General features: G+C 43.3%; 4 protein-coding genes across 5 annotated transcripts in view; all 4 read right to left on the bottom strand.

Moving 5' to 3' along the window:
• LOC148101642 (protein NLRC3-like) overlaps positions 1-27,823 on the bottom strand; it is a 148,407-nt gene that overhangs the window by 6,214 nt on the left and 114,370 nt on the right. Inside the window, exons 2-3 of one of the 2 annotated variants that reach the window (XM_087846585.1) lie at positions 8,544-10,329; positions 8,291-8,464 (exon numbers count right to left, since the gene is read on the bottom strand). In XM_087846585.1, coding sequence (XP_087702711.1) covers positions 8,291-8,464; positions 8,544-10,329 — 1,960 coding nt within the window. Of the gene's footprint in view, positions 1-8,286; positions 8,465-8,543; positions 10,330-27,823 lie in introns of those variants that run through there. The other variant, XM_087846586.1, reaches the window with a different exon arrangement.
• On the bottom strand, positions 16,468-17,752 carry LOC148101645 (dynein axonemal heavy chain 5-like). The gene is made up of 3 exons (XM_087846624.1): positions 17,726-17,752; positions 16,837-17,023; positions 16,468-16,637 (listed from the first exon to the last, which is right to left on the bottom strand). Exons 1-3 carry the CDS (start codon positions 17,750-17,752, stop codon positions 16,468-16,470), a joined length of 384 nt encoding a protein of 127 aa, XP_087702750.1.
• LOC148101643 (ribonuclease inhibitor) overlaps positions 20,865-27,823 on the bottom strand; it is an 84,350-nt gene continuing 77,391 nt past the window's right edge. Inside the window, exons 4-6 of the mRNA XM_087845720.1 lie at positions 23,336-23,509; positions 21,115-21,199; positions 20,865-21,014 (exon numbers count right to left, since the gene is read on the bottom strand). Of these exons, the coding sequence (XP_087701846.1) occupies positions 20,865-21,014; positions 21,115-21,199; positions 23,336-23,509 (409 nt within the window). The remainder of the gene's footprint in view (positions 21,015-21,114; positions 21,200-23,335; positions 23,510-27,823) is intronic.
• The window catches only part of LOC102794321 (NLR family CARD domain-containing protein 3-like), a 47,479-nt gene continuing 45,207 nt past the window's right edge, over positions 25,552-27,823 (bottom strand). Inside the window, exons 6-7 of the mRNA XM_087846576.1 lie at positions 27,451-27,642; positions 25,552-25,744 (exon numbers count right to left, since the gene is read on the bottom strand). Of these exons, the coding sequence (XP_087702702.1) occupies positions 25,552-25,744; positions 27,451-27,642 (385 nt within the window). The remainder of the gene's footprint in view (positions 25,745-27,450; positions 27,643-27,823) is intronic.

Genomic DNA, 27,823 nt, shown 5'->3' with positions numbered 1-27,823 from the left:
TAAACCTTATTGTCTAATATTTTTATTAACCCTTTAAGACCGGTCGGGGCGGGCACGCTCCATTTTGCGTAACTATTTTTAAATCTCTGTAGAACTGGAACCACATAAGCTAGCGCAATAATTTTTTTGCATATGGAACCGGAGGAGTTGTACTTACATCTTATGCCATCAGCTTGTCCTCGGTCACGGTTTTCTTCCACTTATAGCTTTGCAAATATTGCATAAAAAGCACTTGCAGCAACAAAAACATAATATGCCAGAAACACGCTTTGCCGATCCGATCAGCTGTTTGCAACACTTCCTATGTTGGAATAGACGTCAGCGCGAACTATCACGTGTCCGCCATTACCTGCCCCAAACCAGAAGTGACATTTTTGCAGAAAATGTCGTTTTTTAGTCCGCCAGAGCTTATCTTTATATTTTCACATGCTGTGGAGCAAACTTTGGGAGCATTTCAAGTTGCTATACATCAATACAACCATTATAGCCCAAATTGTAATAATATGTCTGGATTAAGTGCATAGAAACTACATGAATTACAAAAAAGTGCAATAAACTAAAAAAAAGGGATAATCATTTTTGTGTTTTTACATATATTTCTAGTTGGAGAAATTCAAGAGGTTTATCCCTCAAAACTGTAAATGCAAAAAAGTTTCACAAAATAGTTTCCCACCACAGGAAATTTATTTTGAGTGTCTTTATAGTTTCATTTTTGAGATACACTGAGACTTAGAGCTTTTTATTGTCATTGTGCAGTTTCTTGCACAGCGAAATTGGGTAGCTGAACCACAAAGGTGCTAAAGTAAGAAGAAGAGAAACCGATATACAACGAAGGCGGAAAATAAATAAATAATTAAATAGAAAAAAATAAAAAACAGTGTATATGTATACATATGTGAGTGGAACTATATACATGGTGTATGTGTAGGAAACATTGAAACAGACTGGGACCAAAATAATTGCACAGAACATGGAAAGACTGAGATATTGCACATAGATGATCAACAGCAGTGTCAGGGTGGATGTGTTGGGGAAGTCTTTACACACTAGTTTGCATTAAGAGTTCTGACAGCCCACGGGAATACACCAATTTTTATACACTGCAGGAAAAAGGAAAATAAATATTATATTGCAAATTTGCAAACAAACAGAAGGTGCATCAAAATAAACTATTTCCAGCAGCAATTTGGCTTCTAAGCATCCCAGAAACGACTCAGAAAAGCTTAAAGTCAAACATGTCTTTTAAAAACACCAGTGTAGGTTTATAAGGCCCTGAAGGTTAAAAAAAAAACACCTAAATTTTCCACAAAAATGACATCACTTCTGCTTTCGGGCAGGTCATGGCGGACACGTGATAGTTCGCGCTGACGTCCATTCCAACCTAGGAAGTGTTGCGAACAGCTGATCGGATCGGCAAAGTGTGTTTCTGGCATATTATGTTTTTGTTGCTGCAAGTGCTTTTTATGCAATATTTGCAAAGCTATAAGTGGAAGGAAACCGTGACCGAGGACAAGCTGATGGCATAAGATGTAAGTACAACTCCTCCGGTTCCATATGCAAAACAAATTATTGCGCTAGCTTATGTGGTTCCAGTTCTACAGAGATTTAAAAATAGTTATGTCATGAATCGCTGTGTGGCAGGCAGGAGTTGGACACAAGATGCAGGCATTCAGACTCAAGGGATGAACTCAAAAAACTCAGCTTTATTTGCTGACAGGGGAAAGTATACAAAACTAAACTAAACTGGGAAAATATGAACTCACACTTTGCAGAGAGGCACACGAGGAAACACAGCTTGAGGGACGACGCAACACTGACTCAGAGAAACACAGGGTGTAAATACACGGGGAAGTAATGAGGGGAATGAGACACAGAAGGAGGGCACAGCTGGGAGAAATCAGAACTGACGAGACAAGCAAAGCAGGACGCATTCACATAAGACACGGACCTTCAAAGTAAAACAGGAAGTATCACACAGAGACGCGAACACGGTGGAGACAGCAACTAAGAAACACAGAGACAAACCATAAGGTAGAGGACTCTCAGAACCGAAAGACACAGAGGGAAACTCAAACATGCAGACAGACTTACACAGAACAGAGGGGACACAGAGAAACATGAAGGGATCAAAACTAGAAAGCACAGAATAACTCACAAGTACAATAATACAAAAAGCACAAAGAACTAAACATGCTGGGTCAGGAGACCCAGGACCCTGACATGTTATGCACAACGGAGCGTGCCCGCCCCAACCGGTCTTAAAGGATTAAACACAGTGAGCACACACAGAGGCCGACTCTGTCTAAACCCTCAGAACAAAAGCTGTCCACATGTTTCTGTCAGTCCAAATACTTCATGCAGTTTTTGCTGTGATCACTGCCTTCACACTGTTACAGTCAAAGCTGGAAATCATTCACAAGGAAACTTCATATTCACCAACACTCAGTGTGATGTCATCAGGGAATGTCTCCGCCTCCAGCTCACATCAAAGCATATGACTACCTGAGCAGCTAGCATTACCCAGCATGCCGTGCAGCAGTGTCAGTTTGTAAATGTGCAATAATTCCTGCTCCAAACTGTTTCACAGATTGCTGTGTGCCGTGACCTTTGAACCTTAGAACTGTGAGGAAGAAGCTACACAGTTAATCAGGGTCCCCTCTCTCTGAATCAGGAAAGGTGGGCAGGCCGCGTGTGGGCCACGGGCCATACGTTGAGTCTCACTGTTTGAAATGTGAACATTGTTCTGCTGCAGTCAATGGACTAAACCAGAGAAGAAGAAAACAGACTTTACCATGAAGATCCTCAGTGTGGATCAGTATAATATCAGCCTGATGTCTGCAGTTTAGTGTCAGCACAACTTTCACATCATATTCATCTCAGCACAACTAAAACATGCTGACTGACCTCAGAGTTTCAAGTTTACATCCTGGACTCTCCAGGAAACCACACAGATGCTTCACTCCTGAATCCTGCAGGTTGTTGTTGGAGCTCAGCTCCAGCTGTCTCAGATGGGAGGGGTTGGACTTCAGTGCTGCTGCCAGATAATCACAGCTGATCTCTGACAAATCACAGCTCTCCAATCTGTATAAAGAATGAAAGATGTAAGTTTATTAGACAAAGTGCTTGAAATCATTCAGTGTTTCATCATCTGTTCAGAGCTGAAGAAGGTTCAGAATGTAGAAGTTTAGAAAATGGAAACTCCAAACAGCTGAAGCCAACAGGAAACAGCTTCAAACAAACACAACAAGAGAAAAAACTCTGAATGTTTCACATTAAAGTCGTACATTTCTCATAAAAACAGGACAGAGACTTGAAAAAGTCGTGTTTTTCCTTCCAGGAACCACATGGCTTCACTTTTAAAGGTGAAGTGTGAAAGAAATGGACATATTTGAAGTCCAACACCTTTTTCCAGTCACATTATTAAAGCAGACAAACTACAAGCTCATTTTCATTCCAACAAGTCATCTTCTGACCTGGACTAACAACACTGGTCTCTATGTGCAGCTGGCTGTGAGACCAGTGCTCAGGGAGCGTCTACAAAGTGCAACACTGAAAGAACATCACACACTCATTAGCTTCCATCTCACAAACATCTACTGTCATTATTGTCACCAAACTCTGTGGATCCTTTATTGCAAATTCAAATGGGATCAAATGGTCAGACAAAAGAGGGTTATGAGGAAATATGATGAAATGTTGTGTATTAGCAGCAAGTTATTGAATCATTTTCCTCAGAAACCAAACAAAATGATTGACAAACATGTTTTTACAAACTCAGTGTTTGACTTGGATCAGCAGGATAAGCTGATGTTTAAAGGCATTTGAGTCTCGCTGTATGAGAGTCCAGTTATTACTCAATATTTATGGATGATGTTCTTTCAGTGTTGCACTTTGTAGACGCTCCCTGAGCCTCACAGCCAGCTGCACATGGACCAGCTGACATTACCCAGCATTAGAGGCGGCTGTAAAAAATTCATGTTCCCATTTAAATGGTTTTAATTTGAATAAAACGATGTTGATTCATTCAGTCCTGAATCGATGTTTAATATAAATGTATTTTGCCAGAATCTCAGCTTAAAGCTCACAAACTATTTCAACAAGCAGTGTGCTGCCCTCACAACACGTGACCATGTGAAGCTCGACACCCAGCGAACAAAACAGACGAGATCTCCACACAAGGCTTGCTTTTCTTGATTTTAATGAAGATCTTTTTAAGCCTTTCCTCTCTCAAGGCTTCTCCTTGCTATTTCTTATTTGTAACTGAAATATACAGAAAGTGAAAATAAATTGCTAGCTACTACACATCTTAATGACAAACTTAATGATTAGCCTAGCTTAACACGTGCGTTACATTAGCATCGCAGTTCACTCCAGGTAAACACACATAAAAGTTGTTTCTGAACACATTAATACTCACAAAGACGAACGTTTCCCAAGGTACAAGCGTTTAGGGCACTCTTAGCGTGTACATGAACTCGTTCACTCTTTTAATACTTCCGAAGCACTTTTCACAGCATTAACGGAGAAAATACGTCAAAGATATGCGAATGATCAGAATGATTATTTGTCTGACCCAGTCCCATCCGCTAACATGGAGGAGGTGGGGTTTATGACCTATACTGGCCAGACACCAGGGTGCGATAGAGACGTTTTGGCTTCATTTTGGGGAGCTGTTGCGTCGTCCATGTTTTCTACAGTCATTGGTCAGACTCCAATAACTTTTACTTTGGTCATGTCCAAACTCATATAGGCTGCATCCTCCTGAGGACCCGGCCTTCGTGGTCTATGTGGGCCCGGTCCTCAGAAGGTCGGGTAGGCCGGAAATAAACGGCTATGAAATGGAACGGTCTAGCCTTGAGATTTGCATCACCGCTGTCTTGGTGGAGTTTAATAAACTCAACTGTCTGCTCCTTGCTATCTAAAATATAACAGGACACTGGCATAAACTCTTGGTCATCTCACACTTCTGCTTAATCAGTTTTCTGTTTGACGTTTATTCAGCTGTGTGAAAACCACCCAGGGGATTAATACAGTGGCTTGCAAAAGTATTCGGTAGTCATGGGATTTCCGGCTCTTTTTAGAGAACCGGCTCTTCACATTGTTTTGTTGCTTTAATTAATTTATTATTAACAATAATATAAAATTATGCACAAAAGGAATTACTAATGTAAAAAAAAAAAGTGTTTTTATTTATATATGTTTATATATAAATATATGTGGTGGCCCCTAGAGACAAAGCACGTACAAACTCCAAAACACATTCCCAGAGTTAACTTAACTTCCTAAACAATTAAATTGATATATAAAAATAACATTTTAAAAAAGAAAATAAAAATAATGATAGTAAAAATTAACCTGGAATTCCAATAAAATTGATTCATGTTTGTGGCTGTAATGTGACAAAATGTGGAAAAGTTCAAGGAGGCCGAATACTTTTGCAAACCACTGTAAAGGTTTATTTTGTCTAATCTAATAACTTTAATCTCATCTAAACCGATTTACTCAGGAACGAATAAAACACTGAAAAAAAGCCAAACAATAACATTTTTAGGTTGTCTAAGTGACTTATATATTACGTTTAACCTGAGTAGCGAAAGACCGCGGTGATCTGAACATGATGTGCCGGGAGTTTGCTGTTCTCGGCGGCTTCAGTGACCCTCGAGCTCCCGGCTAGCTATCGAACTGGTGGGTAACAGACGTAATATTAAAACTTAGTAGCGGCCGCCATTGCCGGAAACTGGAGTTTGGCTGGGCCGCGCTATGAATTCTGGAATATGGTGGGCCACGAAGGACACACCCGACCCATCCTTCAAATTTGGGGAAAATGAGGATGCATTTGTCGGCTGCATTCAGAGGAGTCTACAAATTTGGACAGCCTTCATCGTGTCGCTGTGACGTAATCGGTCTACAAATGCGTCCTCAGGAGGATGCAGCCCATGAATTTGGACACCCCCTATGTTTACTACTGCATAGACACATTGAATTTCCAACACAAGGAAATGACATTTTGGACAATGTTTTCACCACCCAGAGAGGAGATTACAAAGCCCCCCACCCACCCACTTTGGTGCCTCTGATCACATCACTGTTGTGCTAATGCCTGCATACAGGCCCCTGGTCAAAGTCACTAAACCAGTTCGTAAGCAGGTACGTGTGTGGCCAGAAGGACCTGCAATACTGCTTTTCCACCACAGACTGGGAGATCCTTAAACAGGCCACCACACATGACAACACCACAGACCTGCAGGAATATACAGAAACTGTCATTGGCTACATCTCAAAAGGCATCGATGAGGTCACTGTACGGGCCAATCAGAAACCATGGCTCACAGGTGAGGTCTACAGGCTCCTGAGGGTGAGAAATGCAGCCTTGAAAACTGGGGATGAGGTGAGCCTAACAACAGCAAGGGCAAACCTGTCACGTGCATCAGAGAGGTGGAAATGCAGCGCTCCAGGAGGATTTTGCAAAGCTTCAGTGACAGCAGAGACACTCAGAGGCTGTGGCAAGGGATACAGACCATCACAGACTACAAGCCCACTCCTCACACCGCTGTCGGGTCCACCACATTACCGTAAGAGCTAAGTGAATTTTTCTCTCGCTTTGAGGCACAGAACGCCACCCCAGCACAGAAGACTCCACCCCCCCAACGATCGGGTGGTGAAACTATCCCCAGACAGTGTGTGGAGATCCCTTGCCAGGATCAACACACGCAAAGCCCCAGGTCCTGACAACATGCTTGTCAGGACCTGCTGCAATCAGGAAGGAGACTGAAGAGCCTCCGGGCCAGAACCAGGAGACTGAGGCTACGTCCACATGTACACGGGTATTTTTGAAAACGGAGATTTTCCGATTTCGTTTTAAAAAATAATCCCGTCCACACGTAAAGGCAGAAATGAAGGAAAACGCTGCTAGGAACATGCCAAAGCAACAGGTGGTGATATATATTCCTAACCGTGTAGAAATGTTGGCCAGTCAGAAGTCTAGAAGCCTCGGTGGGAAAAAGTAAACAAAGCTGGGTCATAGAAGCAGAACCGAGTCGTATGTGTGGAGGGACAGTAACTGTGTGTGTATATGTAAGCATTTAAACACTGCAGAGAGAACAATTAACAGTAACAGTATTGTAGAAATTCAATTCACCGAAACAATAACGTGGCGCACAGTGTGATGTCAAAAAAGGCGCACACCTTTTATGCTGCGTTTTCTCCGTTTCTCTCGTCTACACGTAAATGCAAAAACTGAGTTTTCAAAAATATCCACCCTGGCAGGCGTTTTTAGAAATCTCTGTTTTCAGTGACCAAAAACGCTGTTTACGTGTGGACGAAAGATGCAAACGCATAGAAAAATCTGCGTTTTCAAAAATACCCGCGTACGTGTGGACATAGCCTGAGAGACAGCTTCATCCAGGCTGTCAGGATGCTGAATTTACTCCCTGCTCTCACACACCAACTCCAGACCTGCATTCATCTTTTCCCTCTGAACCCCCCAAACATACAAACCCTGAGCCACCACCATTGCCCTTTCACTGACTGCCCCACTCCACCATTTGACCCTTAGAACTGAAGACGCTTCTCTCATAAGAGGTGAAACATCTTCAAGGAAACCTAAAGAAGTCCAGACGCTTTTCTTTCCAAGCTCCTTAGACTACGGTGACCTGGATGTCTGAGAGCCTTCACAGACTGATTTTAAAAGAACAACTTGTGTCAAAAATCCCTAGCAGTGCCTCTCTGTCACACACACAAATCACTAGTTACAAATTTAATAACTTAAAAAACCTCAGAAAAACAGAACTGAGCAAAACAAACAAACAAACAAACAAACCAGAGAACAGGTAAGAACATTAAAACCAAACAATAAATGAGCAAAGTAGTGCATGATAAATAAAGATGACAAATACACAGTGCAATATAGAAACACTGGGTAAAAAGAAATGATCAATTAAAAAGGAGGATAAAATATGTGAGCAGTAGTTAATCAGTAGAAATAAATACATAATAAACAAATAAAAATAGATAATAAATGAAAGTCGGGTCAGAAAGGTGAGTTTGGCTTTAAAAGCATGAAAACACACTGCTGTCTTCTGGAAGGCTGCTCCAGTAACATGTGGGTTTAGTTCTGACTTTAGGGACAAGTAAAAAAAAAATGAAATAAAAACATCTGTCCAGACAACCTGACAGTCAAAAATATAAACTCAGGAACTTAAAAGGAAAACTGTGCTGACTTTGAACGTCCGCATCAAGATAAATTTACAGATTTAAGAGTCAAAAAGTGTCAAAAAGTCTGTATCCTTACCTGAGAGTTTCAAGTTTACAGTCAGGAGTCTTTAGTCCAACACACAGCAAATCCAATTCTGAATCCTGCAGCTTGTTCGAGCTCAGGTCCAGCTCTCTCAGATGATTGGATGGGGAGCTGAGAATTTCAGACAAAGCTTCAAAGCTTCTTTTTGAGAGTTTACAATCTGTCAGCCTGAGGAAGAATAACAATGGAGACATATTATTTTATTCATCTAGCATTATTAAACATATTTGTTCATAGATTCACTTACAGCACTTTCTTGGAGGCTTTGACCACTGGCAGCAGCTTCAAAAATGCCTTCTCTGAACCAGAGTATTTCCACAGGTCAAACTCATCCAGATCTGATGACAGTAAGATGAAGACCAGAGCCGACCACTGAGCAGGAGACAGTTTATCTGTGGAGAGACGTCCTGATCTCAGGGACTGTTGGATCTCCTCCACTAGAGAACGATCATCCAGTTCATTCAGACAGTGGAGCAGGTTGATGCTTTTCTCTGCAGACAGTTTCCCACTGAGCTTCTTCTTGATGTACTGAACTGTTTCCTGATTGGTCTGTGAGCTACTTCCTCTCTGTGTCAGCATGCATAGGAGATCCTGATTGGTCTGCAGTGAAAGACCCAGGAGGAAGCGGAGGAACAAGTCCAGGTGTCCATTTGGACTCTTCAAGGCTTTGTCCACAGCACTCTGGTAGAAGTCTTTTACAGTAAGTGTTTTCTGGAAAATTTTAGAGACAGGAGATTGTTTCTTAAGCAGGTTGACTCCAGAGTTGATGAAGGTCAGATAGACATGAAGAGCAGCAAAGAACTCCTGAATGCTCAGATGGACGAAACAGTAAACGACATCAGTGAACATGTCGCACTCCTCAGCTTTAAAGATCTGTGTGAACACTCCTGAGTACACTGAGGATGCTCTGATATCGATGCCACACTCTGTCAGGTCTGATTCATAGAAGATCAGGTTTCCTTTCTGCAGCTGATCAAAAGCCAGTTTTCCCAGAGAATCAATCATCTTCTTGTTCTCGGGATTCCAGCGTGAATCTTTCTTAGCTCCTCCATCATACTTGATGTTCTTTGTTTTTAGGTGAAATAGCATAAGGCGTAGGTAGAGCTCTGTGAGAGTCTTAGGCAGATCTTCGCTCTCTTTGTACTTCATGACAAACTCCAGAACTGTAGCAGTGATCCAGCAGAAGACTGTGATGTGGCACATGATGTGGAGGCTTCGTGATGTCTTGATGTGGGAGATGATGCTGCTGGCTTGCTCCTCATCTCTGAATCTCTTCCTGAAGTACTCCTCCTTCTGTGGGTCAGTGAACCCTCTGACCTCTGTCACCATGCCAACACAGTCAAGAGGGATCTGATTGGCTGCTGCAGGTCGTGTGGTTATCCAGAGGCGAGCAGAGGGAAGCAGTTTCCCCCTGATGAGGTTTATCAGCAGCACATCCACTGAGGTGGACTTTCTAGGGTCAGTCAGGATTGGAGTTTTGTTGAAGTTGAGAGGGGGTCGACACTCATCCAGACCATCTAAGATAAACACAACCTGGAAGTCTTCAAATCTGTAGATTCCTGCTTCTTCGGTTTCAGTAAAGAAGCGATGAACAAGTCCCACCAAGCTGAACTTTTCCTCTTTCAGCAGATTCAGCTTTCTGAAAGTGAATGGAAACATGAACTGGAAGTCCTGGTTGGCTTTGTCTTCAGCCCAGTCCAGAGTGAACTTCTGTGTTAGGACAGTTTTCCCAATGCCAGCCACTCCCATTGTCAGCACTGTTCTGATTGGTTTATCTCTTCCAGGTGGGAGTTTAAAGATGTCTTCTTGTCTGATGATTGTTTCTGGTCTGTCTGGTTTCGTTGCTGCTGTTTCAATCTGTCTGACCTCATGTTCATCATTGACCTCTGCAGTCCCTCCCTCTGTGATGTAGAGCTCTGTGTAGATCTGATTCAGGAGGGTCTGGTCTCCTGTTGTAGAAATCCCCTCATGCACACACTGGAACGTCTGCTTCAGGTTTGACTTGAGTTTGAGCTGACACTCAGGGACAATTTCTGCATGAAGATACAGCAAATGACACAAATGAGAAAACTGCATTCTTGTTACTGTGGTTCTGTGTTCAGTTCACTGGACTCTTGGTGTCATGATCCGGGTGAGTCTGACTAACTTTCCACAGCATCAGCTCTCCTCCCCTGGGTGGAGCCCTCCTCACTCCTCCTCACCTGTTGCCAATTACTCCGGCAGTATTTATGAGCAGCACTCACAATGAACCTTCTCCAGACTGTCTGCTTACCACAGTCAGTTCTCTGCCTCACATTTTGTCTTGTGCTCCTCAGCTTGTTTCGTGTAACCCTCTTTTCCTGTTCCCTAGTCGGCACCTGGATATATCTTCCAACTCTCGCCATAAGTCACGCCTCAGGATTCTGGCCTGCCGCTGCTGGTAAAACTCACTCTTGCAAACTGCCCTCCTCACCTGCCTGCCTCCCTGTGCACCCACATCTCACTCTGTACCCAGATTTAATTCATCTCCTCCAGCTGATCTCCACCTGCAGCCACGTAAGACCTCTTAGTTTTTAAATCTTGGACTCATTCACTACACTGTGGCCCACTCTGATTATTATCTCCTTTGTTCCAGTGATCCTGGATAGTTTCTATCCGCCCGTTTCTGCCCCTGTTGTTCCTTTGACCTGCCTCAGCTTATGTTCTGGCCTCAGCTCTGCACTTCTCATAATACCTCGCTTGCTGTTGAATTTAGCTGTGATTCAGCTTTCTCCGTCAAGAAATCTAGTAAAATACATTTCTGTTAAAAGTCACTCAGCCTCTGGTTTTTGGTTCTGCGCTTGAGTCCTTTTCATGAGCCATTGAGCCCTGACACTTGGGTTATAACTGAGGGCAGGTTTTATAGAGACACATTCGATTTAATTATGTTTATTTATACAGCACCAAATCAATACTAGCAACACTTCACATATTACATAAACAACACTATGGAGCCAGTAATGAATAAATATGTAGAATAAATGAAAGAATTTCAATTATAACAACAACAGTCACCCCAATGTGCTTTATATTGTAAGGTAAAGAACCTACAATAACACAACAGACAAAACCCAACTATCTTTTTGGGTCCTGAAACCTGAAGGCTCTGCCTCCCATTCTACTTTTAAATACTCTAGGAACAACAAGTAGGCCTGCAGCGTGAGAGCGAAGTGCTCTAATACAGCGGTCCCCAACCATTTTTACGCCCGACAATATTTTCATGGACCGGCCTTTAAGGTGTTGCGGATAAATACAACAAAATAAAAGTAGTACCGGTTCCAAAAAAAAGAAAATTTATTCATAACACACGTGAAAAGACCCAGGAAAACAGAGTTAACGATAAAAACGATAACAAAATAACGCTGAAAACCGATAAAAAACCTGAAAACTATACATTTCACACCTGAGCCTCAACTCTCGCGGCCCGGTACCAAACGACTCACGGACCGGTACTGGTCCGAGGCCCGGGGGTTTGGGACTGCTGCTCTAATAGGGTGATATGGTACTACAAGGTCATTAAGACCTTGTAGTACCATGTGAAGCTAGAGACGCCTGTCGGTGGCGCTGTCACTTGGTGTTCGCTCGCTCTGTGGTATAGTATCGCTTCCTGTTCCTGCTCAAACACAGTGGTGTTTCTGAGTAGCTTATTTGCTTAGCAGTTTAATTAACAACTTTTAAATACATTCTTTTTTCACAGTATAATCTTCACGTGCTTCATCCGAAGCACACTTTCTGTGTACTCACTACCTAATTTATAGCCAAAGTATTCACTCACTGTCTCTGTACTGTTTCGCAAGCTTAGCTCGTAGCCAACCCGTTAGCACCATGGCTACTTCACCTGTCCCTTCTTCACTTTCTTGCTCATTGTGTCAGATGTTTAGTTACTCCTCGGCCTCCTTTAGCAGTAATGATATCTGTAACAAATGTAGCATATAAGCCCCAGGTACACCACCAACCCGTTCATGTGTCTAACCGTTTTTCCCCACTCGGTGACACACCCGCTGGTGGTCAAACTCTGGTAATTGGTGATTCTGTTCTCAGACATGTGAAGCTAGAGACACCGGCAACCATAGTCAATTGTCTTCCAGGGGCCAGAGCAGGCGACATTGAAGGAAATTTAAAACTGCTGGCTAAGGGTAAACGTAAATTCAATAAAATCATAATTCACGTCGGCAGTAATGACACCCGGTTACGCCAATCAGAGGTCACTAAAATCAATATTGAATCGGTGTGCAACTTTGCCAAAACAATGTCGGACTCTGTAGTTTTCTCTGGTCCCCTCCCCAATCAGACCAGGAGTGACATGTTTAGCCGCATGTTCTCCTTAAATTGCTGGCTGTCTGAGTGGTGTCCCAGAAACGATGTGGGCTTCATAGATAATTGGCAAACCTTCTGGAGGAAACCTGGTCTTGTTAGGAGAGATGGCATCCATCCCACTTTGGATGGAGCAGCTCTCATTTCTAGAAATATCGACAAATTTATTAAACCCCTCAAAATATGACTATCCAGAGTTGGGACCAGGAAGCAGAGTTGCAGTCTTACACGCCTCTCTGCAGCTTCCCTCCTCCTGCTACCCCCCCAAAAACCCATCTCCATAGAGACTGTGTCTGCTTCCAAAAAGACAAAAAACAAACTAAAAACCAGCAACAAACAACTTAAACATTTACAAAGAAAGAACAATACAGTATCCACATCTGAACCAAAGAGTAAAACAGTGAAATGTGGATTATTAAATATTAGGTCTCTCTCCTCCAAGTCTCTGTTAGTACATGACTTAATAATTGATCAACAAATTGATTTACTCTGCCTTACAGAAACCTGGTTGCAGCAGGATGATTATGTTAGTTTAAATGAATCAACACCCCCGAGTCATTCTAACTACCAGAAATCTCGAAGCACAGGTCGAGGGGGCGGTTTGGCAGCAATTTTTCACACCAGTCTATTAATTAATGAAAGACCAAGACAGACTTTTAATTCATTTGAAAGCCTGATGCTTAACATTGTCCACCCCAGCTGTGAAACTCAGAAACCAGTCTTACTTGTTATCATCTATCGTCCACCTGGGCCTTACACAGAGTTTCTGTCTGATTTCTCAGACTTTATATCTAATTTAGTTCTGAGCTCAGATAAAATAATTATTGTGGGTGATTTTAACATCCATGTTGATGCTAAAAATGACAGCCTCAACATGGCATTTAATCTGTTGTTAGACTCAATTGGTTTCTCTCAAAATGTAAAAGAACCCACCCACCACTTTAATCACACTCTAGATCTTGTTTTAACATATGGCATAGAAACTGAACATTTAACAGTGTTTCCTGAAAACCCTCTCCTGTCTGATCATTTCTTGATAACATTTACATTTACAATAATTGATTACGCAGCAGTGGAGAGTGGACTTTATCAGAGTAGATGTCTTTCTGAAAGCGCTGTAACTAAGTTTAAGAATATAATCCAGCCACTGTTATCATCGTCAATGCCCTGTACCAACACAGAGCAGAGCAGCTATCTGAACGCTACCCCAACAGAGGTCGATTATCTTGTTAATAATTTCACCTCCTCACTACGTACGACTCTGGATACTGTAGCTCCAGTGAAAACTAAGGTCTCTAATCAGAAGTACCTGACCCCGTGGTATAATTCTCAAACACGTACCCTAAAGCAGATGACTCGTAATCTGGAGAGGAAATGGCGTGTCACAAATTTAGAGGATCATCATTTAGCCTGGAGAAATAGTTTGTTGCTTTATAAGAAAGCCCTCCGCAAAGCCAGAACAGCTTACTACTCATCACTGATTGAAGAAAATAAGAACAACCCCAGGTTTCTCTTCAGCACTGTAGCCAGGCTGACAAAAAGTCAGAGCTCTTTTGAGCCAACCATCCCTTTAACGTTAACTAGTGATGACTTCATGAACTTCTTCACAAATAAAATTTTTATCATTAGAGAAAAAATTACCAATAATCATCCCACAGATGTAATATTATCTACAGCTACTCTTAGTTCCATTGATGTTAAGTTAGACTCTTTTTCTCCAATCGATCTTTCTGAGTTAACTTCAATAATTACTTCCTCCAAACCATCAACGTGTCTTTTAGACCCCATTCCTACAAAACTGCTCAAAGAAGTCCTGCCATTGATTAATTCTTCGATCTTATATATGATCAACCTATCTCTAATAATCGGCTATGTACCACAGGCCTTCAAGGTGGCTGCAGTTAAACCTTTACTCAAAAAGCCATCTCTAGACCCAGCAGTCTTAGCTAATTATAGGCCAATCTCCAACCTTCCTTTCATATCAAAACTCCTTGAAAGAGTAGTTGTCAAACAGCTAACAGATCATCTGCAGAGGAATGGTTTATTTGAAGAGTTTCAGTCAGGTTTCAGAGTTCATCACAGCACAGAAACAGCTTTAGTGAAGGTTACAAATGATCTTCTTATGGCCTCTGACAGTGGACTCATCTCTGTGCTTGTCCTTCTTGACCTTAGTGCAGCATTCAATACTGTTGACCATAATATCCTGTTAGAGCGATTAGAACATGCTGTAGGTATTACAGGTATTGCACTGCAGTGGTTTGTATCATATCTATCTAATAGACTCCAATTTGTGCATGTAAATGGAGAGTCCTCTTCACACACTGAGGTTAATTATGGAGTTCCACAGGGTTCAGTGCTAGGACCAATTCTGTTTACATTATACATGCTTCCCCTAGGCAGCATCATTAGAAGACATAGCATACATTTTCACTGCTATGCAGATGACACCCAGCTCTATCTGTCCATAAAGCCAGATAACACACACCAATTAGTTAAACTGCAGGAATGTCTTAAAGACATAAAGACTTGGATGGCCACTAACTTTCTGCTTCTTAACTCAGATAAAACTGAGGTCATTGTACTCGGCGCTGAAAAGCTTAGAAATATGGTATCTAACCAGATTCTTACTCTGGATGGCATTACCTTGGCCTCCAGTAACACTGTGAGGAACCTTGGAGTCATTTTTGACCAGGATATGTCCTTCAACGCACATATTAAACAAATATGTAAGACTGCGTTCTTCCATTTGCGCAACATCTCTAAAATTAGAAATATCCTGTCTCAGAGTGATGCTGAAAAACTAGTTCATGCATTTATTACTTCCAGGCTGGACTACTGCAATTCATTATTATCAGGATGTCCAAAAAACTCACTGAAAAGCCTTCAGTTAATCCAAAATGCTGCAGCAAGAGTACTGACAGGGACTAGAAAGAGAGAGCATATTTCTCCTGTTTTGGCTTCCCTTCATTGGCTTCCTGTTAAATCCAGAATTGAATTCAAAATCCTGCTCCTCACATACAAGGTCTTAAATAATCAGGCCCCATCTTATCTTAATGACCTTGTAGTACCATATTACCCTATTAGAGCACTTCGCTCCCGCTCTGCAGGCCTACTTGTTGTTCCTAGAGTATTTAAAAGTAGAATGGGAGGGAGAGCCTTCAGTTTTCAGGCCCCTCTTCTGTGGAACCAGCTTCCAGTTTGGATTCGGGAGACAGACACTATCTCTACTTTTAAGATTAGGCTTAAAACTTTCCTTTTTGCTAAAGCATATAGTTAGGGCTGGACCAGGTGACCCTGAATCCTCCCTTAGTTATGCTGCAATAGATGTAGGCTGCCGGGGGATTCCCATGATGCATTGAGTTTTTCCTTTGCAGTCACCTTTCACACTCACTATGTGTTAATAGACCTCTCTGTATTGAATCATATCTGTTATTAATCTCTGTCTCTCTTCCACAGCATGTCTTTTATCCTGTCTTCCTTCTCTCACCCCAACCGGTCGCAGCAGATGGCCGCCCCTCCCTGAGCCTGGTTCTGCCGGAGGTTTCTTCCTGTTAAAAGGGAGTTTTTCCTTCCCACTGTCGCCAAAGTGCTTGCTCATAGGGGGTCATATGATTGTTGGGCTTTTCTCTGTATCTATGAAGTGCCTTGAGGCGACATTTGTTGTGATTTGGCGCTATATAAATAAAATTGAATTGAATTGAATTGAATTGAGTGGAGACTAAACTTTTCCAGGTCTGAGGAGCTTCTGTCCACAGACGTCAGATCATGTTTGATAAACTGAGTTTAAAGTGAAACCTATAAATGCTGACGCTACAGGAGATCCAGCTGAGAGGACGCGTCTACCTGTTGAAGGTCACCGTGCGGCTCTTCCAGTGCTCCAGCTCAGCCGACGGCCCGACATCGTCGGCCTCTTTCCTCATCTGCTCGCTCTCCGTCAGCACCTGCTTGATTTGATTGGTCCACAGGGTCAACACCTCCTCCAGACGCTCCACCAGCTCACTGTTATTGGCTGAGAGCGAAACACATGAGTTCCTCTAAACACACGTAAACACGGACTCATTATTTCAAAGAAGCCATCGTCTCAGGTCAGATGCTTCCTTCAGCTTCCACAGATAAACTGGTTTGATTTTTAAAGCTTTAAACGATGTTTCCTGTATTTCCAACAGTCTTATTGTTTGTGTGAGATGTGAACAGCTTGAGCTTCATACCTGCTGCTCTGTAGTCTGCAGGGCTGCTCAGCTGGCTGATGGCGTCAGGAAGCTCCACGTGCTGCAGCTGGAACTTTCTCTCCATGTTCAGTCGGGCTGAGCTCAGATTACTGACGAACTGATCCACCGAGGACAGGAAGGACCGGACGTGTGGACATGAGGCGTCGTCCTGCACAGAGCCCCATGACTGGGCACAGGGTCAAAGGTCAGCAATAACAGCAAAGGTTAATGTGTTTCCTGTTTCACCTTTTACCTTATTCACAGCCAAAAGCATCAGGAGGAGCACTGCACACAAATCAGACTTTTCATGGATCTTTATGTAACAGCTGCTCTACAGTCAAACCCCACAAAGAGAAACCAGCATGTACAGATAAGCCCAAGGTGTGGCCTCCAGTAACACTGTGAGGAACCTTGGAGTCATGTTTGACCAGGACATGTCCTTCAACGCACATATTAAACAAATATGTAAGACTGCTTTCTTCCATTTGTGCAACATCTCTAAAGTTAGAAATATCCTGTCTCAGAGTGACGCTGAAAAACTAGTTCATGCATTTATTACTTCCAGGCTGGACGACTGTAATTCATTATTATCAGAAAGTCCTAAAAACTCCCTGAAAAGCCTTCAGCTAATCCAAAATGCTGCAGCAGGAGTCCTGACAGGGACTAGAAACAGCAGATTTCTCCTACACTGGCTTCTCTTCACAGGATTGACCCCTCATGGCTGCCCCTCCCTGCCCCTTTCTTGCTTTCAGTCTCTTCCTGTTTAAAGAGAGTTCTTCCTTCCCACCATCAACAAAGTCTTCATATATGGCGTCATGTGATCACTGGAAGCTTAAAACATCTCCCTTCTTGTGCTCAGTGAAAGCCTGAATGGATGGAGGTGTTTTACCTGCTGCGACCTGAGAGCAGGTAACATGATGTGAGTCAGCAGAGTTTCCAGACTGTTTTCATTGTGCATCACAGGAAGTGTGGGTGGCTGTTAGCCTCACAGCTCATGGAGAGTTGCTGCTGCTCTGCCTCCTTTTTGATGTTTCTGCTCTTTGTGGCTTTGTGTTACTTTGTGTCGTGTCTGAAACAAAGTGAGTCCATGTTACTAACTGTAGTCTCTGTCTCGTGCACAGCTGACTGTTGTCTGAATGAAAGTATTTTTGTACTTTGTGTAATCTGTTGGGTCTTTGAGCCATTTTTAAACAGCATATGAGCCATATGTATGTGTGTATATGAAAGGTTGTTTGTAATACATAAAACTGTTGCTTATTCTAGAGCTGCTGCTGTGCCTGATTGGTCTACTCGCTCTAAACTGAAGGTTGACTTGATTCTTTTGGTTTTTTACATGTTGTCAATAAACCAACTTCTTTATGATTTGAACGGCGTCTCTGACGTGTCACAGGCCTGTCAGCTTTCTTGGTGGTTGGTACAGTTTTGAGCTTCATGCTCTGGCTGTTGTTGGGTTTTCCTCTTTCATATCAAAGCTTTTGTCCTACATTTGCTCTAAAGTCTAATTCTAATCCCAGCACTGTGTCTGGGTGTGTGATGGTTGTTTTCCTGCTCTTTCTCATGAAACAGTCACAACATTCTCAGTCCAACTTTCACTCTTTGCTGCGTTTGCTGCAGCTGCAGTGAACATGGTGCCATTTGCCTTTAACAAAGTTGTGCACAAAGGCTTTTTCTCTAGCAGACAGCTGTGTGGCTAAAAGTCAGATCATTTTTTACCACCTCAGTCACACTGGACTGAAACAAGAGTGAAACTAGGAAGAATCAGAGTTTGTCCAGTGACTGCACTGATTTTCTTCATATTCACAAACTGATTCTAAGTAGTTGCATCAGCCAGCTAATCACCCGGACACTGAGCGTCCAACACGCTCCCTGAAGGAAACGATTACATCCTCCAAACAATCCCAATCTGTCTCTGAATGACTGGAATTATTCTCTGATTTGTGAATAACTGGAATTTATCAATGCAGACACGTTGCCAACACGATGAAGTCAGTCTGAGTCGCATCTCTTTGGCTAACTTAACTCAAGTGGTTGCCGACTATTCTGGTTATATTCCCATATAACAGCAGGGTTGCTGAGCACCTCTGTCACTCTGCACTTATGTTCCCAGTTCTCTTTTGTGGAGGAATTTTCCAGGAATTCCTGGGACCAGCTTTCCATAAGAGACCCGATCAGGAGCGACTGTCCTGGACACTCCCAGCATCACAGGGACTCACAAACCCGTCTATCACAGTGACTGATCGTCACAGGCCCACATGTAGCTTTAGATCACACGTGTGCACTTCCTGTGGTCACTGCTGGAACTCTAGACTCACCGAGGGGCCAGTGGTTGGTGAGGCAGCAGCAGCTGAAGTCATGTGACTAATGGCTCTCAGGTTCTGTCCTCCTATTGGCCGGTGTCCTTCACCTGTCACACCTGGTCCAGAAAGAGTGAGAATGTTCAGAGCTTTAATGGAAAAGAATATTATTCCATATAAAAGGCCTGTAACAAGTATTGTAGTGTTAATCAGGATGAAGTCCATCATGAACACTTCAGAGTGCTTCAGACAGTCGGTGTTTCATCCACAGAGCCTCCAGTCTGCATATCAAAGGATCTTGAGGAATGACAGTGAACCCGAGTTCCCCTCATTACATTCATATGTGCGACTGTGAGGAAAAGGTGATTGTATGAATGTGTGTGAGCGAGTGAATGAGGCTTGTATCACAGTGGAGATAATGTCAGCGGCACAAGCTGGACGCTGCAGGTGTCACATGTGAATCTGTGCATCAGTGTCTGCACCTTTGTGGAGGTGAAGCTCAGGAGGTTTGGATTTGTTCAAAGCTCTGTCTGCTCCATCTTTCTTTCCCTCAGGCCTCTCCAGATCAGGAAGGAGGTCCTGTTCTCCTTCTCCCTCCTGGACTTCTGGATCCAGGGAAGGATCAAAGTCTCTCAGCCCAGCATCAGAGCTTCTGGCTGGGGGAGGACTGGAAGTTTCAGCTGGAGGCTGAGAGCCTGGATCTGCCATCTGAGTCACAATTCAAATATTCTCAGTAATCTCATTTTTAAAGCTCATTCATTTGGAGTGAATGTGGGACAGGAGCACATCTGTACTGCTTCAGCTGGACCTCTAACAGCACTTTGTAAATGTTGGACTGTTTGATCTTCCAGCTGCTTCATGAAGCTGCAGATCTTTTCATTGGGTAACAGTTCTGACTGCAGCATGCGCTGCTCTTAAACCTGCAGCTATAGTTGTGCATTAATAACCTTCACAGATGTCCAGGTTACCCCTGCTGTGTGCTCTGATGCACATGTGCTGAACTCCTTTGTTCACACAGCCACGTGTTTCTCACCTGCTACCAATGAAAGCTGCTAGTTTTTAAATAAGAAGAAATTTTACACAAAGCTTTTTCTATTTTTTAATGTTTAATATAAACATTTCAATAATTACATTTGACTGATGGTATGATCTTTCTGTGAAACTGTGCTGCCATCATCTATCATAAGACCACAGATAAAATGCAGATAAATGTGGTGTTAATAAAGCTCCCAAATAAAAACAAGACTCAGTGATAATAATGAGACGATGTTTCATCAGATCAGAAACCAGCAGGGTTATAATACCTGTGCTGACTCACCTGTGTGCGTCTGTCTGAGGACGAGTCTCTGATACTCTGGGACCAACCAGTGAAGTCAGACTAACAGTGGAAACAGGAAGTGAATGAAAGTTTGACTGTCTCCATGGTAACCCAGGCCGGGGGATTGTGTGTGTTTCTTAGCGACTCTGTAACCAAACACACTACAAAGCTGCCTCCTCTGTGGCTGTTAATTCATTTATTTCAGCCACTGAAATCATTTCCAATGATGTCGAAGATTCAAAAAGACATAAACATACACAGTATATATATACATATACATATACACACATATACATATATATATGAATGAACGTCAACCTCCCCGTCAGCCGTCTCCAAAAACGTTGGAGCACTTTTGCAAATATGTGATATCTTGACAAACCGAGCAGATATTTGAAGTTTACACTCCTACATTCTCAAACAGGAGCCCCAGCAGACATGGATGGCTGGCGCGGCTCTCCGAAGCCCCCAGTCGGAGCAGATGCAGGGCCAGCAGGTGTGGAGACCCCTGGCTGAGGAAGCTGAAGCTGTGGGTGGCTGTCAGCCAGCTCAGGATGCCTTTTGGGCTGCAGCAGCATAAACTCCTCAGCAGGCTGGGTAAGCTTGCGTGAGCTCTCTGTGGAGGCTGTTGCAACTGACTCACCAGAGCGGTGCAAACTTAGTTACCTTCAAGGCTCCAGAGTCAGCTGAGGTCAGCAGCTTACTCTGGGGAGGCCCTGGGGAGGTTACAATCCCTGGAACAGCCAGGTCTCTACAACCAGAAACAGTCTTTGCATGTGCAGCTTCAGAACCAGACTTGAAGTGCTCACTGAGCAATCTCTTGTCCTTTATGTTCTCTGATGTTCAATAAACTGTTCTGATTACTGAGGGAGCAGAGCAAGTGTCTCCATCACTCACCACAGCTGGATGCTCTGAAATCCTGGAATCCAGCTGTGGAGAGGAGCGCCGGCGGCGTGGACGCAGTTTAGTAATCAGGGAACGGGAGACAGGAGGGAAACACGGCTGGGACCAATTACACACACGAGACAGGAAACAGTAACACAGGACTGTCAAAGTAAAACAGGAAATACAGAGTCCAAAGTAAGGAGATGTGGGACACAGTGAAGACACAGAAACAGAAACCAGAACTATAATCACAAAACTCAGAAACATAAAGAGTGAATCAGCTGATTCAGTGTTTGTGACAAAAACATTGGATCCTGGTTAATAAGTTGTATTTGTTTGTTTCTGTATTATTTTGTGTATCGTTCTTATGAGCTGTTGTTTTTTCAGTGAAATATTATTTAATTGTTTTAAGCTTTTTGTTGACTTTGAAGTGCTTAAGTTGATATTTTTGAACATTTAATTTGTTCGATTATTGTAGAGTGGATAAAACTGTCAAAGGCACAGCTGCTTCCAGCATGGCCAGAGGAGAGGTGGCCGAGCAGATGCACAACACACACAGCTCACAGGTTTGCATTTCTAGATATTGCAGATGTTGCAGAAATTGACAGTAAAGAACTCACAGACCCAGCGCTGTCTCCTGCCCCTGATTTATACACCACAACACAACGACAGGCATAACTCACACAAACGGGTAACATGAGGCTCAGATGCTTTGGACATGTTCATATATACTGGACACAGAATGATGAAGATGGAGCTGCAGGAAGGAGGAAAAGAGGAAAACCACAGAAAAGATTCACAGATGTAGTGAAAAAGGACACGACAAGTTCTGTTTGTTAGTTTGTTTTTTCTTTATTTGGTAAAGATTTAGAAATAAAGATAAGATCACATGTGTTGTTATGTTTGAATATAATATCAATGTTCTGTAATTACAAAAAGTTGTAAAATATTTCCAGAGTGAGACAGAGACTGTGCAGAGACTGTAGAAGGACAGAGCAGCAGCACAGCAGTCCAGATACACTGATGATCCTATGATCCAGAGGGACACACATTGATAATGCTGGACTCTACATTGTTTCTGACAGTGGAGCTGTTCTCAGAGCAGTTCACTCTGCAGCACTGACAGTAACTGCACTTCTTCTCATTCCTCTTTCAGTCACTGCTGAATGAAGCTCTCCTCTCCACTCCACTTCCCAGTAACATGGCCCAGTCAGAGCGTCTCTACACACAAGCTGCTGCTTCAACTTCTCTTGATCGTCAGGACACAGCTGCTCCTCTCTCAGCACACACACCGTCCTGTTTACCATCATCACCACCTGCAGAGAGAAGAAGGAAGAGCAGAGGAGATAAACGAGTGTTTCCAGAGACTCTTCATCAGCTGTCAGTCAGTGATGCAGCACATCCAGTATAAAGAGCAGCAGGCACTTCAGTGCTGGGACTGTACTAGGACTCATTGTTGCTTCACTTTTTCTAATCTTTGGATTTTTATTGAAGTTGATGAAAATGTTTTTCCCTCTTAGTTTGAGTTTGGACTTTCATTCATTAGAATAACCTTGGTGTGTCCACTCTGAGCTTTTTAGGAACCCCAACAACCACCCCAACAATCCAGATGGAATGTTTCCAGCTGTTAACTGGAGGAATTCCATCCAAACATCTGCTCTCACTAAATTCTTCCTCACCTACAGACTGTGTTCTTCATTGCTTTAAACTTGGAAATGAATGCAGTCATTGGTCTGCGTGCTGCTTTGTTAAGAGAGCTGATTGGCTGTTGACAGTGTTTGATCAGAGCGTGTCAGCCGTTACTATGGTGACCATAAAGGTGACAAAAAGGCAGAAACAGGAAGTGTTTGTGTCCAATCCTGAAGCCTTTCACCATTCTCCTTTCACATATTCACTGAGAAGCTGCAGCTTTACAGGAAACACTGGATCTTTGTTTCATACTGACTGTGTTTAGTACAATCATGCTGACAGCACCACCCACTCACTCCTACACTCTACTGACCTCAGAGTCTCAAGTCTGCAGTCTGGACTGCAGATCAGATCAGACAGCTGCTTTACATCCGAATCCTGCAGGTTGTTGTACTTCAGGTCCAGCACTGTCAGGTTGGAGGGGTTGGACTTCAGCACTGCTTCCAGATAATCACAGATGATCTTTGACAAATCACAGTTCCACAATCTGTATAAAGAATGAAAGATGGAAGTTTATTAGATAAAGTGTGTGCTTGAAATCATTCAGCATTTCATAATCTGTTCAGAGCTGAAGAAGGTTCCAAATGTAGAAGTTTAGAAAATGGAAACTCCAAAAAGCTGAAGCCAACCAGAAGCAGCTCCAAGGACAATGACTTGGACCTTTTTGAGCGGGAGCATGCGGTTCTCGCAGAGTTTGAGGACAAGCTCCGATGGAAGTCATGGCTGATCCCCCACTATGACCAGGTGTTTTGGGGAACACTTCTGGCTCTCGGGGGCACCCAGACCTGCCAGAACAGCCTGTCACTCCCCCAGCAAACAACCCTTCAGTCTCAGTGTCACCTTCCAAGAACAAGCAACATCCACGTCGGCGTGGCAACGATTGGTAGCTGGAGGTTGGTGAAAATCTTATTTCGTCTCAAGTCCCTTCTGTAACATAGGTGAGTCACTGTGTTTTGGCACCTTATGATCCTTCTAAGACTGAGATAAATACTGATGTCCCGGTTTTGATACCGGTTATGAAAAGACTTCTCATGTTTTTGAAATGTCCAGCATGGAGAATAGTCTGGCCATTCCACTCACAAAAATAAAGGCTGTCATTGAGAAGGATTTTGTGAACACTTATGCTCTGACAGATTCTGGTATCATAAGGTATGATCATGACATTTCAATGGACAATGATGTCACCAGTGTTTTTCATGTGGCTGAACTGGCACCTCTGTCACCCACTTTTAGGGCTCTAAAGACTGTTTGCACTGGAGATCCTTGCCGTGAGGCTCAGCTGAGCCCCTGTGGGACTGAGAACCAGGCCAGGTTTTATCCCGAGGCTTAGTTGGAGGAATCAGTTTTTTTTGGACCCCCCTAAAGAGCCTGTTGCAGTTTCCATGAGGGTCACTGGGCAGTTTGTACCTCTTTCAGTGTCAGCCAGGAGTTCCGGTGAATCCAGTCAGCAACTTCTGGAAAATCAGCTGAAATCATCCAGCCTCCTCACGTTTCCATTGAAGACTCAGGAGAACCACTCCAGCACTAATCGGCTTCCACTCCGCCATCAGCCTCCGCTGAGTCCTCTGGAGAGCTTGCCCAGCTGTCTGTGGTTACTACGCTGCCACCAGCTTCACCTCTGCCAGAGGTCTCCGTACCTGCTGGTCTTGCACCTGTTTCTGACTGCAATTCAGGAGAGCCTGTCAAGCATCCTCCCACATTGCCAGAGGCTCAACTGCCACCTGTATCTGGTATGCTCTGTTCAGCTTTGCTACCTGCACCTGCCAGCTCTGAATCTCATCTGCTGGTCCCCATCTCAGCCAGAGGACAACACCTCCCCTGGTCCCTCCATGCCTCAGCTACAGGAGAGTGCATCGCCTAGTTCTGCCACGACCAAGCCAGAGGTTGACGCCACGCCCAGTCTTGTCTGGACTCAGCCAGAGGTCAACGCCACGCCCGGTCTTGACCAACTAGCCACGTCCATGCCTGGTCTTGTCTCGACTGCCAAGCCATGTCCATGTCCGGCACCTGCAAAGCCGCCCGAGGGCCTTTGCAAACGCCCACACCACCGTTGACTGCCAGAACAGCCACCTGAGCACCTCCATACACACCCACATCATCGGCCAAGTCTCCTGATCTGCTCGGTCACTGCCGTTGGACCAGAAGCCGGCATCCTAAATGGTGTCAGCACTGCAGGTTTGAGCATGGTCGGTCCCTTGAATTTGGAACAGTGGACTTCTGTGCAATTGACTTCCAGGTTGACAGCCTGAACTATGTTTTGCACTCTTGTGCCTTTGTTTTCGGACTTGGTGCTCCAGTTTTTGTTTGGCCGGGCCCAAAGTCCAATCGATGTAAATCTAATGGATAGCTTTTCTTCTTCTTTGAAGGACTGAAATGTTGAACTTTGTTCTGCTGCAGTCAATAGACTAAACCAGAGAGGAAGACTCAGACTTTACCATGAAGATCCTCAATGTGGATCAGTATAATATCAGCCTTATGTGTGGAGTTTAGTGTCAGGACAAAATTTTCATCATATCCATCTCAGCACAACTAAAACATGCTGACTGACCTCAGAGTTTCAAGTCCACATCCTGGACTCTCCAGAAGACCACACAGATGCAGCACTCCTGAATCCTGCAGGTTGTTCCCACTCAGGTCCAGCTCTCTCAGATGGTAGGGGTTGGACTTCAGTGCTGCTGCTAAATAATCACAGCTGAACTCTGACAAATCACAGCGCTTCAATCTGTATAAAGAATGAAAGATGTAAGTTTATTAGACAAATTGTGAGCTTGAAATCATTCAGTGTTTCATAATCTGTTCAGAGCCGAAGAAGGTTCAGAATGTAGAAGTTTAGAAAATGGAAACTCCAAACAGCTGAAATCAACAGAAAGCAGCTTCAAACAGGAAACTGTGCAGAGGTTTAAGACTATATGCTCCGATGCAGCCAGTTTGATTTTGTGATTTTGGGAAAGGTATGGTAGCTCTGAGAGTCACACTGATGAGGTTTTTTCGTGTAAATGGTATCAAAGAGAGAAAAAGCCCTGGTCCTGATGCTTTGGAAGGGAAATGATGGAAGCGTACTGTGAGGAACTGACTGGGAGATTTTCATACATTTTCCAGTCCAACTTGGAACAACAGAAAGTTTACAGCATATAGAAACAAAGGTTAAGTGTCCTATGGCATTCAGTGATGATGGTCCTGTGGCCCCACCACCTCCACCTCGTTTTAAAGGAACTAACTGTAATCTGAAGCTTCAAATGGAACTAAGACTTTCTCCACTAGGTGGCAGTGTCTGATGAGAAAGTGTTAGTGGAGCTGGCCTGGAGTCAGAAACAGGAAGATGCAGGATTTGGGCTGAAATGGGGAAAAATGGTTAGCACTAGTGCCTTAAAGCAAGAAGGTTGTAGGTTGAAGCTTGTTGGTCAGCTGGGCCTTTCTGTGGAGGTTGGATGTTCTCCCACAGTCCAATGAAATGCTGTTTAGGTTCATTGGTGCTTCTAAATTGGCTGTATGTTTGGATGTGAGAGAGTGCTTCTCTGCCTCTCTCTGTTGGCTCTGTGATGGACTGCTCTCCTGTGCAGGTAGACCACACCTCTTGCCCTATGACAGCTAGGGCAAAGGCTGCAGCCCTGTGAGCCTAAGCTGAATAAACAGTTAACAAAAATGATCCATAGATGGCCTGAAATCCCCCAGTTAGCAGTTTGGTAGATAGCTATGACATGCTAATCCCATCCGGCAGCTGTATTCTAACTGTAAACTGATCCCTGCTTAGCCAAAGCACCGGCACTTTTTCATATACAAATTACAACCTTTAATAGAAACCCATTGGTCAGCAACTTATTAGTCTGCTATTAGCTTCATTACAAAGAAAAGTGATAGAAATGAACAGAAGATTCATAAAGAATAAAGAGAAATGTGAAGCTTTAAAGGCTTTGAAGTGCTTCAGATGATCTCTGTCCACTTCTGTCCACTCATTCATTCATGTAAGCTATCTAATGCAGCTTTGATCTTCAGAGTCTGCTTTATAAAACTAATTCTAACCCTGACTGTCAGAGTGTTCCTCCTTCTCTTTCCCAACATTCATGCTGGCAGTGGAGGAGATTTGGATGTTGGACTAGATAATGTTGTATGTTTTGTGTTGGACTGCTGTCTGTAAAGCAAACACCATTTTGGTTTGGATTTCAGTGTCAGACAAACTTTAAGGTGGAATGAAGAATTTCAGAGTTTCACAGTGAATTATCCAGTGGAGGATTTTTCCTCTTTGAAGGTTTGAAATGTGAACATTGTTCTGCTGCAGTCAATGGACTAAACCAGGGAAGAAGAAAACAGACTTTACCATGAAGATCCTCAGTGTGGATCAGTATAATATCAGCCTGATGTCTGCAATTTAGTGTCAGCACAACTTTCACATCATATTCATCTCAGCACAACTAAAACATGCTGACTGACCTCAGAGTTTCAAGTCCACATCCTGGACTCTCCAGGAAACCACACAGCTGCTTCACTCCTGAATCCTGCAGGTTGTTCTTAGTCCAGGACCACTCATTACTCATGTCCAGCTCTCTCAGCTTGGAGGGGTTTGACTTCAGGGCTGCTGCCAGATAATCACAGCTGATCTTTGATAAACTACAATCCTTCAATCTGTATAAAGAATTAAAGATGTATGTTCATTAGACAAAGTGTGTGCTTGTTATCATTCAGTGTTTCATAATCTGTTCACAGCTGAAGAAGGTTCAGAATGTAGAAGTTTGAAAAATGAAAACTCCAAACAACTGAAACCAACAGGAAGCAACTTCAAAAAAAAAACAAAAAACAAAAAAAA

The sequence above is a fragment of the Neolamprologus brichardi genome, chromosome 9 (genome assembly GCF_056152115.1).
Source record: "Neolamprologus brichardi isolate AB-2024 chromosome 9, ASM5615211v1, whole genome shotgun sequence".
NCBI lineage: Eukaryota > Metazoa > Chordata > Actinopteri > Cichliformes > Cichlidae > Neolamprologus > Neolamprologus brichardi.
Note: the sequence above shows the minus strand (reverse complement) of the source record. Positions and strands in the feature narration are given on the sequence as shown.